At 37.0% G+C, this 21,232-nt stretch overlaps 1 protein-coding gene and 1 long non-coding RNA gene across 2 annotated transcripts in view; one reads left to right on the forward strand and one right to left on the reverse strand.

Moving 5' to 3' along the window:
• Positions 1-6,539, reverse strand: part of sin3ab (SIN3 transcription regulator family member Ab) — a 30,850-nt gene extending 24,311 nt beyond the window's left edge. The window contains exons 1-4 of the mRNA XM_055208730.2: positions 6,314-6,539; positions 4,277-4,483; positions 3,601-3,768; positions 3,398-3,504 (exon numbers count right to left, since the gene is read on the reverse strand). Of these exons, the coding sequence (XP_055064705.1) occupies positions 3,398-3,504; positions 3,601-3,768; positions 4,277-4,453 (452 nt within the window). The 5' untranslated portion in view covers positions 4,454-4,483; positions 6,314-6,539. The remainder of the gene's footprint in view (positions 1-3,397; positions 3,505-3,600; positions 3,769-4,276; positions 4,484-6,313) is intronic.
• Positions 6,540-6,624: 85 nt separating this feature from the next.
• On the forward strand, positions 6,625-11,402 carry LOC141352968 (uncharacterized). The gene is made up of 2 exons (XR_012360023.1): positions 6,625-6,769; positions 10,316-11,402. It is a non-coding gene; the product is annotated as an uncharacterized lncRNA (long non-coding RNA).
• Positions 11,403-21,232: the final 9,830 nt, after the last annotated feature.

The following is a 21,232-nucleotide window of genomic DNA, read 5'->3' on the forward strand; positions in this document are numbered from 1 at the left end:
TTTCACCTGTAATTGTAATTAGAGATGCTCCGATCAGCATTTTTGGGGCCGATCACCGATTACCGATCACCAAAATCATGATCTGCCGATCGCCGATCAGTGCCGATCACAGAATGGCAGTGGAATGGGAATCTATAATCTAGCAGAGTTTGCACCATTTGTAGAAATGAAATTAACTATAAATTAGGTGTATTATTGTTTTAATAAGAGAATCAAATAAATAAGCACAACAAATATTTCTTCTTGCAAAGAGAAATGTAATATGCCTTTAAAAAGGTTTATGTCTGTTAAAAGTGATTAAAATAAAACACTTCACAGTCTTTACTGTATGAATTAAATATACACGCATTCGTATGAAGTACAACAGTTTTTCACTGATGAGCACAGAGTAATTTTATTGAGAGATGAATTAGGATACTGTAGCTTTAAGACGTGGGAGAGATCTTTCTCTTCACGTGCACTGATGACAGGCTGCTGTGTATGCGTGCGGCGGGTGTCCGCAAACAAGAGCAGCTGTGAGGAAAATGGAAGTTTAAACCTTCAAAACTTTAAAACGAATGCAAGTAATAAACTTTCGGCATGAGGATGCAATTGTCCGCGATAGATATGTGTTGTATACGCTGATGTGAAGACGCATTGCGCTGAGGACCAGAGCGCGTCCTCGTAGTCCGCAAACAAGAGCAGCTGTGAGGAAAATGGATGTTTAAACCTTCAAAACTTTAAAACGAATGCAAGTAATACACTTTAGGCACGAGGATGCAATTGTCCGCGATAGATATGTGTTGTATACGCTGTTTGATAGGGATGTGAAGACGCATCGCGCGTCCTCATAGAAAATACGCATATCTCTGTTAAAGGCAGAGAGGAAATCCAAATCTGCACGTCACACATGAGCAATAGGTTACAAAATGCTCGCACTGTGTAAAATGGTCTCTTATTGCAGCCGTATCAGGAACGCTATGATGACAAAAGTAAACAGAAAAATCGGCTCATGAGATCGGCAAATTTAGCGAGTGCCGATCGCGTCATTTAATGTCGTTATCGGCCGATTATGATCGGCGGCCGATCGATCGGAGCATCACTAATTGTAATCCTAATTCGTTTTTTGATTATTGTGAAGTGTTTTATCTACCGTTATATCCCCACCCCCCTTGAAGGTCAAGTAATTTTTTTTATTATGTTTTCTATTTAGCACCAGATCACAACAGAAGTCATTTAAGGTTACCCTTCCAATAAAACAGATCTATACATTGTTCTTTTTTTAAAACATACTAAGCCTTATTTTTTTAATAAGGCTTAGTATAGAGAGAGAGAGAGAGAGAGAGAGAGAGAGAGAGAGAGAGAGAGAGAGAGAGAGAGAGAGAGAGAGAGAGAGAGAGAGAGAGAGAGAGAGAGAGAGAGAGAGAACTTCTATGAACCCCAAAACATTATAGATGAGAACAAAATGTCTTGGACATCAGGGGCCAACCGAATAATAGACGAGAAATGTGAAAAGAGGTGCGTTCCATTCGACCGTAAGTGGACTGCGAAGTAGACTTCACAGGGTATTCCGCCATCTTAAGTGAGATTCCAATCCGAAGCGAGCGAACATGTTCAGTTCGAAGGGCACTGCGCACGGCATAGGGAATCAGGGAACATCAATACATCACTTCACAGGAAGTGGAGAGCGATAATCACCCAACTGTCATTGCGCGCATCACGTGATCACCAGTCAGAACGGTCAGACCACTATGCAATTATATGACAATCGTTTAAAACCACATATACACATAGTTTACCAAATAAAAGTTTACTTTAAATGTGACAGTAAATAAAAATTAAAAGAAGTCCACTTCGACTGATATACCGTGCTCAGGGAGTAGGGAGCAGTGAACACTCCGTAGGGACCCTGTCGAATGGAACGCACCTAATGATAAAAGAATATAACGAATCCATACGCTATCTGGCTAACACTGGATATAACTTATTTTCTATATAGTTTATTGTCTGTAGTTTAATAAACTCAAATCAATTACAACCTAATTAGCTATTGTATTTCCTAGCTTCTGACCGAAGATCAGCATAGGGAATCTCTATGGCTAATTTGGCATCTATATTTTGTCTTTTGGGGTATCTCATGCCTAGAACTAGTCAAAGAGGTTGTATGTTTCTTTAAATCATGACTTCCTATTCTAAAATTTTATTTAACTGTGCATAATGACATGTGCAAAAAATTAGTATCGAGTTCAGTCTATTATTATAATTTTTTTTATTTTAATTAAGTATTTTATTAAGTATTTATCAGTAATACAGTTCTTTTGGGGAAAAATATGAATAATTGAATAAGCAATCTGATTTAAGTACTACCCCTAAATTTTCTTCTTGCATTACTAAAATGTTAGTCTGGAGCCCTCTTACATAGAAAATAAATAGAGGATTATTTGCCGTCATTAAAAAAAAAAAACACAACAACATGACTCCTTTAAGTGTTTGTGTCAGTGTCTGTCTACACCCCCCTAAAACTGTAAACATAAGGGAAAAACTGATGTGTATGTGACATTTTTTTTAAATGCAAATGGAAAACTTTCTGTTTTTCACTACATTGTTGTAGGGAAAACATAGCTAAAAACCTGTCGCACACTGACAGAGAAGTGCAATGTTGCATTCCGTCTAGGGTATCGAAGAAAATAATGTGTTTAATTTTAAATGTGATGAGATGCGTCACTGCATTTCTTGCATAATGTACGACACTCCTTTAAGGGTACATTCAAACGAGGTGTAATTTATTTTGTTTGGGTGACGTCATGCGTTGCAGAACTGCATTGTGAATCCATTGGCATCCCGTCAATGCCATTGGCCGAAAGATTGCCTTATGCAAATAACCTAGTGCAGAGACAGACTGTTGGCCATGCTTCAGACATGCCTTCCATCAAGCGTTAACGCTTCCACACCGTGTTAATGTACAGTAAGTTTCACGACACCACATGTCATTTACCAAAGCCATAACCCTTAGTATACTTAAACTTTCATGCAATTCTTTTGTTGCCTTGCACGCACTGATATTTCCTTCAAAAAATGCTAATCTGTAGCCAGAACAGAACATATGGAACCATAATAATTAACTATAATAATTAATTAAGCACCGATTACAAAATGAGTGTTGGAAGATAATAATGAGCATAACAATGAAAAATGAACATTGCTTTTTACTAAATGGATCAACAATTATTCTCTGCACTCCCTGACTAATTAGACCAAAGATTTCATCTCCTCTGTCAACAGGACTAAAAAGAGAAGGTCAGATCACAACCACAAAAACCTTTCTACAGATATAGTACACAGGCACTTTCTGAAACTAGATCATCATCCACTTTTCGTGAACACAACAAAAATAAAATCTAACAAAAATCAAACTGACCTTTGAGACTTAAACTCTTTCATGATATCCAGGAAGTCATTGTAGACCTGCGGCTGATTGCCAAACTGAAGCTTAACTTGATCCAAATAGGAAAGTGCATCTTCGACCTTAAATCACAAACATCTCAGATCACACGCATCAATACTCTCAGAAAAACTTTAATAACTCCATACTCACTATAATGTCTATTGTGGATTTCTTACCTTAAGTCTCTGAAACTGCTGTTGACCCAGAGTTGGTGCAGGGGCTGCAGGAGTATGAGAGTGACCCTGACCCACAGTCTGGACAGTTGGGCCGTGGTGATGAGGCCCACTGAGCACAGCCGAATTGCTGGTGTGTCCGTGTCCCCCAGAGTTTTGGGCCATTGACAACTGATGGGATGTAATAAAAAAAAGTGTTAAACATGAATAAAATGAGTGACATCACTCTTTGACAACCCAGCAGGTTAATGTCATAGAGTTCTGCTCGTAAGTTTAAATACATAATCTGCAAGAAGCATCAGTTTCAACATGTGTTCATTGTAGCATTCCTTGCTTGTTTTGGACAGTTAAGATGCCCGCTGTTTATAACAAAATGCCTCCAGGTACTGTTCAACTTTGGTTTTCCTGCACGTCTGAGATTTTCCCCACAATCGCGCAATGATGGTGAGATTCATAGCCATCACAAAAGGCTGCAAGCAGTTATTTACGCTCAAGATAGGCAAACATGATGTATAACTTTACAGAATCAAATACATATTTGGGATGTGGAAGCTTATAAGAGAGTTATGACCACGACTCTATTTATTTATATAGGGTTATGCTTTAATGTAAGAGAAATGAATTAAACATGGTAGAACGTTGCATAAAAACTGTGCAAAATCCAAAATTTCTTTGGTACCTGGTAGGTCTGAGAAACAGAGTACTGCATACTGGATGAAGGCTGCATGTTTTCTGGTGCAGTCTCAAAGAGAGAGGAGGCAGAGTTAAGGACGCGGTGCTGAAAGCTGTCCGCACCCCCCGGAGGCCGCCGCTGAGAGCCGATCACTGTTTCCTGATCCTCCAAGCGGCGCTTCATTATGTACTCATGCTCTTCACTGCGGTGGATCTATAACAACCAAACATTACAGTGCCATTAAATCCAATACTAAATACATACAATAACAGTTAAAAGTTTGGACAAACTTGACTGAACGCTAAAACATTTGCATCTATAAAACTAATGAATACAGTTTTACCTTATTATTGAATGCTTAGATGCACTTTGTGTTTGATTATATGGATGCATTAGACTAGACAACAAAGGACAAAAAGCCAATAAGTGCCCAAAAAACATGGGAAGAACTTCAAACTATTTAAGTATTCCAGATGACACTTCAGGAAGTTAACAGAGTGTTATCATTCTACGAAGTGTTTAATCTAGACAAAGAATGGCTATTTCTTTATATTTGATTTTTAACGGCATGCCAGCACCTTCAATGGCTATGTTCATGGCAACAAAATGACTTAATTGTATAGAATAAAACAATGTTGGTTTGAGATTTATTTTGTCTAAAACGATAAGACTACTTAAACAAGACGATTTGGATTGAAGAATGGCTATTTAAATAAAAATAAAAAGAGTATATAACCATAAAGTTTTATATGAAAACAGTTTTGCCACATTGTCTTAAAAACGCAACGTGTCAGCAGACTGCTGTAAGTGGCTTAACTTTACGGCGTGTTGTAAAACACGTTTTTGACACCTGTCAAATTTACTCTAACACCAAACGTTGTCTCGCTCCGTTTAAAACTTCCGTTCCGGGATGTATCAACGGAGGTTAAGGCAGTTCGGCTAAAAATAGATTTGTATTATGAGATGTTGCCTTACGGAAAAGACCACAACAAAACTTAAACAATTAAATGGCATAAGTTAGGTAAATAGAACACCAGGTGATGTATTTACACAGTGGAAGCAGATGGCGACGTGCAAAGAGGTTACGTTATGATAGAGAGAAACATGCTAGGACATGTGTGCTGTCCAACTTTTCTTTGAATGGCTAAACTCCTGTTTCACCCATCCGGACAGTTTCTCCTCCTTCGAAAGTGTGTGTTTGTGTGTGTGTGCGCGCGCGTCTCTGTGTGTCAGGCCTTAAAACCCAAACACATGTCCAAAATGAACTACACACACATTGTGTGTGCAAAGTATGACGTGATCGCATGCACTTATTGTGCATCAAAATGTGAGTTTACTAATGCTTTTCATGCAAACATCAAGCCTTTAAGGGGCGTTTTTGCAGAAAGCGGGCAGCTGCCACGATGAGCAAATCACCAACAGAGCGCAGATCAAGATAAACCGATCACTCGGAAATAAAAACAATCCTATCACCATCGCCTCTCTAATCGATCAACAAACGCAAAATACCATCTATAAATCACGGACAAAAAGAAGCCTGACTGGCACTCGACGTTACCAACTGTTTCTAGCTATTACAATCAGGAAGTCCTTATGAATGATTTCTACCGGTGAGAATAGAACTGTTCTGTGATAAAAGCAGCACCGTTATACAGTCGACCATAACAGAACTATAAACCAGTTTTGATGCCTTGCAGGTCAAAGACGGCAAATGATAACCCGACATTCACGTTGTGCCGTTGATCAACACAGTACAGCTTAAAAATCTTATCTAGCCTTACGTGCTAAGTGTAGCTAGCTATAGCGCCTCGATAAATAATCTTATATAATCGCTGCTATGACATGCACCACTTCAAAGAAACTAGGGTTTAACGTCGCTATCTCTGAATTACACAGAACTGGGTCGTTTTATATGCTTTTTGTTGAAGGCAGCTGTGTTTGTGTAAATAAGCATGAGAGTTAGCTACTTGTAGCCTGGATGAAGCAGTGAGACGACGACAGCTAGCGTAGCAAGCGTCCGCTAGCTCACAACACTCAACTCACCCCGCAACAAACTCCCCGGATCACTTCAGTCTGTTCCGCTGAGAAATCAAACGCAGTAAAGCGCAGTAACAACGCTCAAATGTTGAATCATGTAACGTTTAGATTTGAATGGAAAATTAAAACGCACGTAACCATCCAGTCAAGGCGCCAGACCTCAAATTGCATGCTAGGTTGCTAATTGGCTAACATGGGAAAACAACCTCAGCAGGAGGATCCTCGGAAAAAGGCGTGACTTTGGACGAGGGCGGTCTCGACAAACTCCTACCGAGGAATGCGATTGGCTGGCGTGTTGATGAAATTCGAAAATATCAGATTTCTAGTGGCTTTGCCCGCCTCCTTTGAATAAAGGGGTTGTCAACATAGTAGGAGATACGACTTCACTTCAAAATCTATAAGGTGAAATAATGTCGGGTGAAATGTAAGAACTGTGGCACTTCACGATTCTTCAAACTTTACGTAAGTTAAAATGATAGTTCGACCTTAAAATAAAATTATGTAAATATTTCCTTTACAAATAATTAACCATGTTTTTGTGGTAAAAGTGTAGTAACCATGTTTTTTTAACTATAGTAAAACCATGGTTAATTTTCGTAAGTGTTACTTGTATGTTATTTCAAACCATTATGTTTATATTCGCATAGCCTACCCTTCTACAACTACCAGGGAAACGTAACTACAAAACGAGGTAGCAAAATCTTATGACGTACGATTATCAGTAAACAAGCAAGAATGACGCCCCACCCCTAACTCCACCCCTAAACCTAACGTCACTGGAGCGAAAGCAAAATTTTAGCTTAGTAGCCTTATTTTTCTGAGGTGTAAATACACGTGTATTTATACTAAAAACATTTTTGACATTTTATAAAATGTCATAAAACTGGGGGCCCGCTGGCACAATCTCAGTTTGAGAACCACTACCTTAACCTATCCTGTACGAATAAGTCAAATGAGACAAGAATTGACATACTTTAAATGTTTAAAAATAATTTAAACATTAAGTACCTTCCTAAATCCAATAAATGCTTCTAACAAATAACGGTTTCATTTCAAGTCCCAATAAAATATTTTTTCCTTTTAGTATAAATATGTTAGGCTTAAGGATATAGGCCTACGGTTGCGATCAAAAGTTTACATAGCCTACAACTTGTAGAATCTGGAAATGCTGAAAAGTTTGAAAAGAGAGACAGAATTTTGAAAATTAAGGTCATGCCCTGAAGTTGTTTCACATGAGAAATGTTTACAGAAAGTTTCCAACACAATAATTACAACAGAATTTCAAAAATTAACCTAGTTCAAAAGTTTACATACACCTGATTATTACATACACTCTTAATACTGCAGATGTTACTTGGACAATCAGTGACAGTTTTTATGTTTTGTGATAGTTGTTAAAAGATTTTGTGTTTGTTCTGAGCCATTAAACTGTTTACTGGTATTCAGAAAATCTTCTAGGTCTTGGAGAGTCTTTGCTTTTCAGCATCTTTTGCAAAATTGAACTCTGTTCCCTCATGTGATGTTTAACTTTTCACATTGAGGACAATTAGGAGACTCAAACGCAACTATTACATAAATTAATCTACATAGTATTTCTAAAAGTTGTGTTCATTTGTAAAGACGCAATCTGTCTTCGGAGGTCGCAGCATTTGAATTAGGACATAGCTTTCGATAGTTCTGCACTGACTTCCTGTTTCAGTTAAAATGACGTCACCACATCAAATAATGCTGTACGTTCCAAAGCACTTCAACGGGCCTTTAAAACTGGTATTATCAACAGAATAACACACAATTTAGAAAGTTAGAAGTGCAGTTATAAAGCAAATGCCTATAAATTCATCAGCATATTTTTTATGTTATTTTATGGTTACAGATTCTTGATTGAGCCTTTTCTACATTCAGAAATTCTGCTTTCTCTCAAAATGAGGGTGTAATAGAGAGGTTAAACCAAGAATAAACAGTAAAATACTGTTATATATTATATTGTATTATATTTATTGACTATGTAATTTGACTAGATATGAGTTTTTCCATTTGGTCTACTTTAAAATCGTCTGCCATCAGTTTTCTCAGCTATCTGTCTTGGTGGTAATCACTTTTAATGTGATTTGTGTGCCTTATTGTAAGTCACTTTGGTAGGAACGCGTCTGCTAAGGTGAATGAAAATGCATTACTGAATTTTCACAGAGCACACAAGCTGTGCTGTTTAAAGTCACATTACCTTAAATTCTTCCGTGCAGACATACAGGTATGTGTCTGGTTTGGTGAAAGTTGTGATGGGCAGGGTTGTATGGAGTGGCCAATAACAGCAGAGGGAGACAGAGTAATTTCTGCATGATTCATCTCCCTTTCGTTGAAGGACATAATAAATAAAATTAGCTTGTTGATAAATAATGAACAATTTTGTCAGATATCTCCTTTCAGTGTTTGTTAAGACAGTGGGCGTTATATAAGATAGTTCAAATTTCATAAAAATGCGTCATTACTATACTTGTGATATAAACATTCTGTTCAGGCTTTGGAAAAATCACTTCCTGTATTTTAACACATTTGACAGACACGTTTTATCTAGAGTAGTTTACAATGCATTAAATATATGCATTTTATCAGTAGCCTTTATGTGTTCACTAGAACCCATCCAACCATTCATTCTCTGAACCTGCTTGTCCTCTGCAGGGTGACGGGGGGCTGGGGTTTAGAGTACTACCTGGATAAATGGCCAGTCAATTACAGGACTCTCATACACAAACATTCACTCATTGACACAGTTCAATTAATCTACATGTTGTTAGTCCTTGGAAACCATACCTTTAGCAAGTCATGTTGAAACAGGGAGAACATCATACAAACTCCACACATAAAGACCTCCTGGCTCAATCGAACCTGGAAAGTTCTTGCTGTGAATACATTAGATAGATGAAGTACAGTTCTTGTGACAAGATCTCTTTGTTATAAACTAGCACAGGATTCCCATGTATTTTATTAGTATTACTCATAATACTTAAACACCAATACACTCAAAAATAATGGTGCTAAATAGCACTAAGACTGTTTAATCGGCTTAGGGAAAATCACGGGGAACCATTTTTAATGCTAAACCGGTTCTTGTAAGGCTCACCAGTCGAACCAACTCAAAACTTGCAACAGCACTAGCTCTAAACTAGCATATATTGAACCTGTGTATCACCTGGCTGTGTTGAACTATACTGTGCTATGTAATTGAACCATAAGTGGTGCTTTAGTCATGTTTTAGCACCACTTATGGTTCTACAGAGGTGCTATAGGTACTATATAGCGCTGAAATGGTTCCCCTGTAATTACAAGCTTTTAGTACTATTTAGCACCATTTTTTAGAGTGTATAATGGGTGACCAATAATTGTTCTATGCGTTGAGTAAATGGAAAACATGTTGAAAGTATGCTGGACATCACATGCATTATGTACTCTAGGTAAAAAAAAATGCTGCTTTGGAGTCCTTAAATGGTACTCTTTGTTGAAAATCATTTCTCTTGTTGCACCCACACAGGGATTTATTATGCTGTGTGTATTGTCCTGAGGGTTTATGCAAATGTATGTTATGCATGTTGTTTCTTTAGTGGTATCCCACTGCCACTTATTAATTATTGTTATTAATCAACATATTATTTCTGCTTTTCTTCTTTCCCCCAGTGCTTTGTTTTATTGACCTTTCCTCTTGCTGTCTTTTAAATTAGGTTAAAAGACTGCTGCAAAACACAAAACAAAATATAGAGATTATTACATATACTGATATAAAAAATTCAGAGATCTATCCAGCCGCAAGGCCATGTCACATCTATTTGTAGACAGCATGACCATGCCAGCAGTTTAAGGATGGAAGTCGAATTGCCACTTTTGGCAGCAATTATTTTGTTTTTCATTACTGATTAAGACCATTTTAATGTTCATGTTACATTAAACTTCTCAGGCTAAAAGTTATAAATAATGCTATAAAACTGTAAAGTAAATATCTGTGCTTTATTCATGCAGTTAAATTCAGGACATTGCATGGAGACAACACACCAAAGCCATGGGGGACACATGAGGTTGCTACAGTATATTTCTCAAGGACATTTAGGCTTTAGTAAAAATATGAGGGGGCAGAAGATCAAACGCAAGCTGCTACTCAAACCCAAACTGCTACCAGGTGGCATATCATGTAAAACTGGAGAGACTTTAGACAGCGTTGTGACCTTTTCCTTCTTTAAAGAAGTGTTTGGCAAATCGTTGTGTTACATGATGGCACACATTTGTAAGTATCCACCCATGTTAAATTTTGTTAAGTATTTCTGTCACCATACACCCTGTTACGAAATACATATTCTGATATCAATAATGTAAATGCCTATTTTTAATATAAGAAACAACAAACCTTGTGATAGATGATGGTTCACTTGTTTATGGAAACAAGCTTGCTTGGTTTAAACCGAGCAGTGTGAATAATCACCTGACCCCTTTTAGCACCTTAAAAAGGACTATTTAGACAATTTAAATGAGAAAGTACTGCAAATAGTCTGTTTTAAATCTAAACATTAAAGTATTGTGGCATCCTCAATATGTCAGCTGGGTCTGAACATTATGTAAAAGCATTATGTAATGATGACAGGATTTCTATATAATAGTGATCAATTTTTTTATATTTGGTTAAGATTTTTCCCTGGGTTATCTGGTATTGAATTTGCACACCCACAGACTACTTATGGCTATCTGGATGGCTGCTATCCACTACTATTGAGTATTAAAGTGGACAGATATGATTCTGCTGGGAAATTAAATGTTAATGGTTAATGTAACGAACTTATTTAAAATGTATTCAACAAATCTGTATTCCACCACAAAACCCCATAAGTGAAGAATAACTCACAGTGTGTTTGTATTGCTTCAGACATTAAACTGGTCTATTACTGTGTGTTTATGCAGTTTCTGTATATTACCAGTATGATACTGACTTATGTATTAATTCTGGTCTCTACTTTTTGCTTTAAAATTTGATTTAAAGGAGATGCTCATGACACACAAATGTAGTGTATCAATAAACAAAGCAAAACAAAAAAATAAATTCAAATTTCATGCGCTACATTTCAATTTCTTTATTGCCTTTCATGTTAACTCTATGTGATAGATCCTAAATTGGACATGACACTCCATGAAAATGAAGCATGATAAGATGCTAGCTTTGAAATTCTTGTGTCACTGCCACAATAAAGACACACAGAGGTGAAATCTAACATCCACACCTCAGTTTAAGGTGGTGATGCAGGTGTTACATGTGAAAACTGCATGAATGTTATTGAGTTCGAAAAGTAGTAAATAGACAAATGAAATTAAAGATGACAGAATAGATTTACAAGATGATGCATAAATTATGTATTGCCACACAACAGATGCTTCGCAACTGCTCAGTAATTCAAGTCCTCTGTAAAATATTATGACCTCTTTCTTTCAACAATACATCTATTTCAAGATTATTTAGTGTTTGTTTGTGGCAAAATGTAACTGACACATTCACACAACATGATGGGAAGAGCTTTGAAGTTTTTCTGAAGTATTTACTCAATTTCTTTGTTAATGCTGCAATACACAGGCAATATTCTACATATGATAATGTGATTTTAGAAGCTCACGCGTCTCATTGTGACTTTACCCTCTGCCCGTGGGGGCATCTGAAATTGCACAGTGATCAGAAATGACAGATTAATGCAAATTCGAATAGTCCTCCTGCTAAATATCCACTTAGAGTCGACACTAAAGCAGTAAAGGTCAGAGAGCCTTGGTTGTGCTGATGAACCGTGCATATGCTGTCACGTCTTGATCTGCATTTCAGGCTTGGCCACGGGTCTTTTGAAGCTGAATTAAAAATCTTTAAAAGAACCTCTTAAAAGAACTGTGAATTGCGAAGCAGATAATGTTAAGCAAAGAAAATTCTGATACTATCATAAGTCTACATAATCCTTTAAAGGAGAGATGGAGACTTGTATCGATTTCGGTGAGCCACAAGGAGAAAATAAGCTCATTAAAGACAACAATTATTAATCAATAGAAATCTTTGTGGGATGAGTGTCAAACTGTCATTAAAACCATCATGGGTCCTTAAATTCAGGTTTAATGCCTCTCATTTCCATTTATTCAGACGCTTTTATGTAATGTGCAGTGTGTAAGATATACATTTTTTTTCAGTGTGTGTGTGTTCCCTGGAGATCAAACATATGACCTCTGTGCTTATAACGCAATGCTCTACCAATTGAGCTACAGGAAAACATTCTCAAATGTTCAAAGGAGGGAGATTTCGAAAGGAGATTTCAATTTATTTTGCCCTTTCAATGACACAGGCTGTGTCTCGTTCTCTTTTCAAGCTGAGGCTTCCTGTGGTGATTTTCTTTTGCCCTCCCATCCATTTGGCGAATCAGATTCCCCTTATGTGTCCCATGCTACATATATTCTTCAAACTGGAGACAACAAATACAACAAATCTATTCAACGGCCACAACTCATAAGTATTCTCCATACGTATTCTCAAAACATATAAAGCATAACCATAAAGCTCAGTAGGGAATGAACAGATCATATGAGAAGGTACAAATGAGATTCATACCAATTCACTTTTTCAAATTGTTGCGAAAGTTTGTTGAATGGCTTACCAAGCAGTCCAACTAAACATCAGTGCTTTTAAGAAAGTATCTTCCATGCCCATGACATATATACTTAGCAATTTATATAGTCTAAGACCTTTCACCATCATGTATACTTGAGTCCAAGCATGATACCTCCATTATTATCTCTGGTAATCAGATTTCTGCCAGCATCACGGGATTTGACAAATGGCCCTGTGCATCAGGCCCGACTCCCCATTTCCTCCTCTTCAGGCTCTTCCAGTAAATGTGCCCATTCTAAGTGTGATGTATAATGGTGCCCAGTCCTGTCAGACAGCTCTGAATGAGATTGTTGTTTCCTCTTTTGTTTCATTGCCTTTGCTGAAGCAGTCAGATCTGGGCATGGACACATCCATTTAGATGCCCAAACAAGCAGAATCTCCCGGTGAACAATCATGTGGCAGTAGTGATATGTTGTAAACACAGAAAATGATCAGCACAGAACTTTCCACAAAAGCACTAATGGATTCTCTCTATGCTTTCTAGCTGAAATTACAGTCCGTGGTTTTCTAAGGGGTTTATCGACTCCTTTAGTGCACTCTGATGAAGAGTTGGACGTTTTCTTTTCAACATAATACATTCTAATATTTTAATTTCACATTTTTAACATATAGACCCCTTCACAGTTCACGTCACAGGCGGTTCCCACTGCGCATGTTGGGGTCAGAAAAGTCATTACAGCAGATTGAGTTGCGTATTATTCGGTATCGTCAAAAATGCCTACTTACGTCGTGGGCTTTGAAAATCGCACCAGGTCTGCCGTTAAGTTTTTCGGGATTCCTGCAGACTCTCAAAAACAAAAAATACAACATCTGTGGCTGCAAGCAATTAAACGTGCAGACTGGGACAATGCAAAGAGGCTTGTGTTTGTAGTGCTCACTTCATTTCAGGTAAGTCATCATTTTTCAGCCCTGTTAGATTAAACTATAAAGCCTAAATGGTATGAACAGTTTGACCCCATGCTGTGCGCGCACCCGATAGTCATTTAATGTTTACAAACCTTGAAGGGGTCTATATTCACATGTTTTGATTATACTTATTTTTTGGGGTATAAAATATACATTTATTGTAGAAACATAGAAAATGAGTGTAATAAAATAAGCAGAAGAATGAACATGTAGTACTCACTGAAAAAAATGACTTTCTTACTTAGTATTTTTGTCTTGTTTTCAGTAGAAATATCAGAAAATTCTTAAATCAAGATATATTTTCTTGATGAGCAAAATTACCTAAGAAAATACATCTAGTTTTAGACAAAAAATATACAATTTGTGCTCAAAACAAGCAAAAATATCTGCCAATGGTGTTAGAAAATTTTGCTTGAATTAAATGTTTAAGAAAAAAGAAAACTTATTTTAAAAAAAATTTCTCACCCCATTGGGCGTACCCGCAGTCTTGCAAAGTATACTTCAGTTGACTCACAACCATTTTGTAATTGCAATATATCTCCTGGCCTACACACTACTGTACGCATGTGCAACAGTTACAAAAAACGGTAGTGCGCGTACACTACATTGGATATACAGTGCATACTACATTGTAAAAAGCGAAAAAAAAGTTTACTGTATCAACTTAAAATTTTCACCTAAAGTGAAATTTTAAATTGGATTTTTTTTACCAATTAAAGAATTTTTTTAAGTTGATCCAACTTTTCACTTTTTTGCATTTTGACGACGAAATTTGCGTCATACGTCATACATGACCCTCATTTATGTATAAAAGTGCACTGTAAAAAAATTATTTGGTGCCTTAAATGTTTTTGTTGAATCAACTCAGATTTACAAGTAATTTCCTTGACTACAGATGAGTTGTTATAACTTATAAAAAAAGTTCATTTTATAAGTTGTAGCAACTCATCTCTTGTCAAGATAAATAATAGTAAGTTGACATGACTGAGTTGATTCAACAAAAACATTTAAAGAGCACTTAATGAGTGCGTTTACATGCACAGTCTTACGCCGATTATGCTTAATAAACTGATAACACATGGGGTCATGTAAACGCGTAAATCGGTTTTCTTTAATGGGGGAAAGCCCATAAACGGCGTAAGCAAAAACCGATCGGCACAGGTAGTTCTTTGCTCATTACGCCGATTTCGCGTGGCATGTAAACACCTTAACCGGTTTTCTCCATGTGCGCATGTCTCAGCGTATGAAATATAAACGTCACACGCGGAAGTAGGCGCAAAGTAACGCAGAAAAGTCTCCGCTCGACTAAAGCAGTTGGCAGAGAAACTGTGAAAATAGAAGCTCATGTTACATTTACAGGTTCTGCAGACCCGAGAAGAGATACAACAGTACAGCTTAAGACAGATATGACATTGACTTTTTGAACGACTATTATGTACTATAGGTGGTGACGTCACTGCCTGCGAGAAAACTGATAATTAGTCCCATGTAAACGCAGTTGTCTGCATAGCCGGCTTATTGATTTGCATGTAAACGCATGAAAACAGTTTTCTGTAATAAGCAGATTTTTGATAGTTATCAGCTTATGCTGTGCATGTAAACGTACTCATTGTCTGATTCATGTTTTAAATTTCCTTTGGTGTGTAAGTGTGTATTAGTATGTTACAATATGCAAAAGCTACATACCCTAAAGTAAACAATGACGTGAGTTATCGTCTCCAACGTAAATCTCTTTTTTTGGACTACAACAAACACACAGATTGTAGGCAACAGTTTACTTCCTGGGATTGGTGAACTCCTAGCATTGCATTGTGACTGAATCTTTCAAACATGGTAAGGAGCGTCACATTTCCGGCTGACGTCACAGGTATTCAGGCCAATCATAATGTAGAGATTAGCTGGCCAATCAGGGACACAGAGCTTTTCGAATCTGTGCGTTTCAGGAAGAGAGTGAAATCTGGAGCTACAAAAATGTACGGTATGTGAAAAATAATGTGTTTTTTAACCGTAAACCACATTTAAACAACACATTACATATACCAAAAACACAAAATAAAGTTGTATTATACAACTGCATTAATATGGTTTGATGAAATGCAACACTCAACACACATAATTTACGAATGATACACAAACTACAAATAACAATTAAAATGCTAATTAACAGATATTTGTACATTTTAGCTTGACAAGTACGTGCAGTGCTTTTTAACTTCTGATATGTCAACTTTTATTCAGTAAAACAAGGAGCAGGATTAGAGTCCTAATGAGTAGCTCACTGCAGCCAAAATACACAAATGAAAAGCAACCCAATTCCAGACGGCTCTATCTGAATTGTCTGGGTTTATCTCCAGCCTTCCATGGTGTCTTCGAGTGAAGCACCTCATTTGTTTTGACTCACTATGTGCTGTCTTCCAGCTTGCCATGCCATTTGGCATCACACTGCTAGATTCTGGAGGAGGGCATGGGTGAGTGGTTGCTGCTGCTTGACACATATTAGTCCATTCCTTCTGAGGTTTACATCGTGATTTGAAGGCTTACTAGTTTCTCTCGTGGTTTGCAGTGAACAAACCGGATTATTTAAGGTTTGGTATATTTGTTGTCTAGTGTGGGTCACTCTGTTTCTTTCCAGTTATTCATGAACACTTTGTTAGTCAGGCTATACCTTGTCATGGACCTTATCCATCATGAGTGGGGTTAATTCTGTTGCAGCCCAGTCAATAAAGTGAAGAAATTTAATTTAGGAGTGAATTTGATTCAGTACTTGAGAAGTCATATAGAGGGCATTAGTTGTAAATTGCACAGCTCAGTCTGTACAGCTAAATAACGTGAACTGAAATGGATCTAAACATAGCCCTGTATCATAAACTAATAATAATACAACAAAGCACATTTCCTTGCATAGATATGTAGTCATAACAGTGAAATGCGACAGTGCATAACCTGTCTGTGTCTTAACATACAGTATTCAGAACCATGCTAGGTCTAAAGCATACCAATTGGTTACTGATTAATTTATTTTTATTTATGACCCTGGACCACAAAACCATCTTAAGTCATAAGTAGCATGGGTATATTTGAAGAGTTTGGTTCCAAAATGCAATAAATCCATTTTGACAAATTTCGGTAAAAACGTGTTTTCTATACCAAGAAAGTGACAAGAAGAAATCACTATTGTCTGTTACAAACTTTCACATAGCATCTTTAGGTTATAAAAACATAAAAAATTCAAATCCATAACTTGATTTTCAAAGATTTATTATAAAAATGAATTATTTTTTCCAAAAAATTAAATAAATCCATGACATTTTTTTTCAAAATGATATAAATCTATTCAATCAATGTATATATGTGCACTTATCATTGCCGTTTTATAATCATTTAGTTAAACAGTTGTACACAGTGATTAAAAAATAAACATGAATGTCATTAATCAAAACACTTACTTTGTCATATTAAGATCACTGTCATTGCTGCAGTTATACTTGACGTCGTCGCTTAACATTTTTCACAGCGATCAGCTGTAAAATGTTTTGGTCCTGCTCAATTTTTGTTGACTTCGAGTAAAATAATGTAAAGGTTTTCATAAGATCCCCTGGGGTCAATGTGTTAGCATTTGAAACTTGATACTGTTGGGAGACAAGCATCCATCTCCCGAGTGCCTCTCGCTTAACGTAAATTATTAGATGTTGATGGCTTACATTTCTTTCCCGTCACAGAAAACAACCACAGGTTTATCAATGCAATTAAAGTATTATTTTGTTTTTGTTTGTTTGTTGATCACGAAGTACAAAGTAGATGAGGAAAACTAGATTCTGTGTACTCAATGCGCCACCATTGTTTGTTTACAATGCGTGGAATAGTGCGCTGTAATTTGGACAGCGGATTTATTGCATTCTGTAGAAAAGGAGGACTGGCATTTAGCGCGTTTTGGAGAAAAAGGGAGAAAAGATGACAGGATACACAGCGGATATTGGATTTTGCGTAAAATTAAGAATTTACTTTTAAATACTGACCTGATATAATACTAATTTTGGCAGTAACTCATTTTTTCCAAAAATGGCGTTTATCGCGTTTTGGAACCAAACTCTTCATTTGTAGCAATAGCATATTGTAAGGATCAAAATTAGTGATATTATATGGCAAAAATCATTAGGATATTAAATAATAGTCATGCATGCACCATGATATATATATAATTTTTTTTTACCGTAAATATACATATAATAAAATTTATCATTGGTAATTTGTGTTGCTAAGGACTTAATTTGCACAACTTTAAAGACGATTTTATCAATATTTTAGATTTTTGCACACTCAAATTCTAGATTTTCAAATAGCCTAGTTGTATCTTGGTCAAATATTATCCACAAACCATACATCAATGGAAAGATTATCCAGCTTTCAAATGATCTCAATTTCAAAAATTTTCAATTTTCAAAAACCCTTACTGTATGAATGGTTTTGTGGTCCAGGGTCACCTATTATGTTATAATAAGATGGTGTTTATTCATGTCTTGGTCTTGAACATGGATGTTTCTTAAACCAACAAAGTGAATGTGCATTTCAAATTGTAATTGATTACCTTTTTAGATATGTCTCAACATTTAACAGTGACCCTGTAGGCTTAGGCTTTTTGGGCACGGGCGGTATAAATGGCCAGTTGGATCTATGCCAGAGAAAATAGTGATATCTATCAACATTTCATTGAAATGTAAATTTTGCCCCTTGGATCAACATTTAAATGTCCTGTCCTACATTTCCTGTTACAAAGGGAATTTTTAAAATCAAACTGGCCAGAAGCTCCACTTACCTGTATCATCCATAAATTACCTGTGATGTAAGAAGCTGGGATGTTGGAGGCAACCTTTGTTTGGTGAAACTGATATTGCAGTCTGTGTGTAATGAGGTCATTCATCGTCCTTTGATGCTGCAGAGCAGGGCGGTCTGGTAACAAAAGGTGGCTGGCGGCAAACCTGACTCATAATGACAGAACAGACTGAGTCGTCTCGGCTAATGGCAGCCTGTCATGGGTATGATGATTTCTACAGCTCTATTTCACCGGTTTTGTCCCTGAGCAGTTTGGCTGAATGATGAAGTGCTGAATGAATTTTTGATAGATCGAATATTGTTGGTATTATATTTTACTAGAAGAATGTAAATTCCATAATTACGGGGAATTCACGGAAGTCTTCCAATAAAGTTTTTCATTGAAACCATACAACAGGGTGTAGACATTAACAACACTAGGATTTTTTAAAAAACTCCTTTGAAATAATGTGTGAAAAGGGCTATACTATATAAAAATAAAAGTGAATTGATTTGACACTGTTCAAATTTCTGAAATGAAGTTATAACTTGTAAAGTATCCTAAGTTAATCTAAGGTTTATGGCTATACTGGCAACTACCTTTCGTTGTTTTATTAGGGTTGGGCCAATACCACTTTTTAATGTCTGATACCAATGTCGACATCACAACCTGAAGTATCTGTCGATACCGATCCAATACCATCTTTATCGCCCCTTTAATCACATGGCAGTTGCTTCAATGTATTTAGGGGTGTGGTCCTTGTCAAGACAATCTCCTGAACTCCAAACTGAATGTCAGAATGAGAAAGAAAGGTGATTTAAGCAATTTTGAGAGTGGCATGGTTGTCGGTGCAAGACAGGCCGGTCTGAGTATTTCACAATCTGCTCAGTTACTGGGATTTTCATGCACAACCATTTCTAGGGTTTGCAAAGAATGGTGTGAAAAGGGAAAAACGTCCAGTATGCAGCAGTCCTGTGGGCGAAAATGCCTTGTTGATGCTAGAGGTCAGAGGAGAATGGGCCGACTGATTCAAGCTGATTGAAGAGCAACTTTGACTGAAATAACCACTCCTTACAACCGAGGTATGCAGCAAAGCATTTGTGAAGCCACAACATGCACAACCTTGAGGCGGATGGGCTACAACAGCAGAAGACCCCACCGGGTACCACTCATCTCCACTACAAATAGGAAAAAGAGGCTACAATTTGCTCGAGCTCACCAAAATTGGACAGTTGCAGACTGGAAAAATGTTGCCTGGTCTCGATTTCTGTTGAGACATTCAGATGGTAGATTCAGAATTTGGCGTAAACACAGTGAGAACATAGATCCATCATGCCTTGTTACCACTGTGCAGGCTGGTGGTGGTGGTGCAATAGTGTGGAGGATGTTTTCTTGGCTACAATTATCCAGCAGGATAATGCACCATGTCACAAAGCTCGAATCATTTCAAATTGGTTTCTTGAACATGACAATGAGTTCACTGTACTAAAGTGGCCCCCACAGTCACCAAATCTCAACCCAATAGAGCATCTTTGGGATGTGGTGGAACGGGAGCTTCATGCCCTGGATGTGCATCCCACAAATCTCCATCAACTGCAAGATGCTATCCTATATATATATATATATATATATGGGCCAACATTTCTAAAGAACGCTTTCAGCACCTTGTTGAATCAATGCCACGTAGAATTGAGACAGTTCTGAAGGCGAAAGGGGGTCAAACACAGTATTAGTATGGTGTTCCTAATGATCCTTTGGGTGAGTGTATATTGCACTCGGCTTTGTTTTTTCTTCCTTGACTGTAAAATAACTCCAAACAGTGGACATGATAAAGACAGACAGGTCTTATGGATTGCTTATGTATTCTACTCACCGCGCTTTACGGCATGTTGCTCAGCAAGTCACGCTTTGCAACAAGTTGCCATGACAGATAATATCAATACTGAATATCGGATCGGCCCACCCCTAGATTTTATTATTATTTTATTTTCACTTTTATTAGTTATGTGACAAGGCAATACAATAAAACAATACAAAAACAAAAATGCAACATTATATGAGACAATGACAAAGCAAGCTTCAAAACATATAAAAAAAATGTTTGTCCATTTTGGACCCAACATTGGGTTGAAAATAAATGAGTGTAATATCCATCAGTGCAAACATAAAATACACAGTTTACTGAAATATTTCACCTAACTTTTACCAATTAATCACAAGCAAAGATGAATTATACAATCTGGCTCTGAGATTAAATGATTAATGCCTCTGTTTATTATAATACCCATTTCAGTAAAAAATGTTTAAAGCTTGTGTGCCATAAATAAACCTTACTGTATAATATTCACATATCAGGCTGCTGAATAGTAGAACAACCAGCTGGCTCAAAGATCATGCTTACAGCTCTCCCCAAACTGTCAGGCATATGCTTCAGTGACCGAGAACTCAATTGGGTATAACAACTGTTGTCGTGTTTGTCCAGCGGGATAGGACGCCTTCACATAACAGTCCTGCACTGCAAACAGCTTCATTATGGTCA

The sequence above is a fragment of the Misgurnus anguillicaudatus genome, chromosome 21, assembly GCF_027580225.2.
Source record: "Misgurnus anguillicaudatus chromosome 21, ASM2758022v2, whole genome shotgun sequence".
Classification (NCBI taxonomy): Eukaryota; Metazoa; Chordata; class Actinopteri; order Cypriniformes; family Cobitidae; genus Misgurnus; species Misgurnus anguillicaudatus.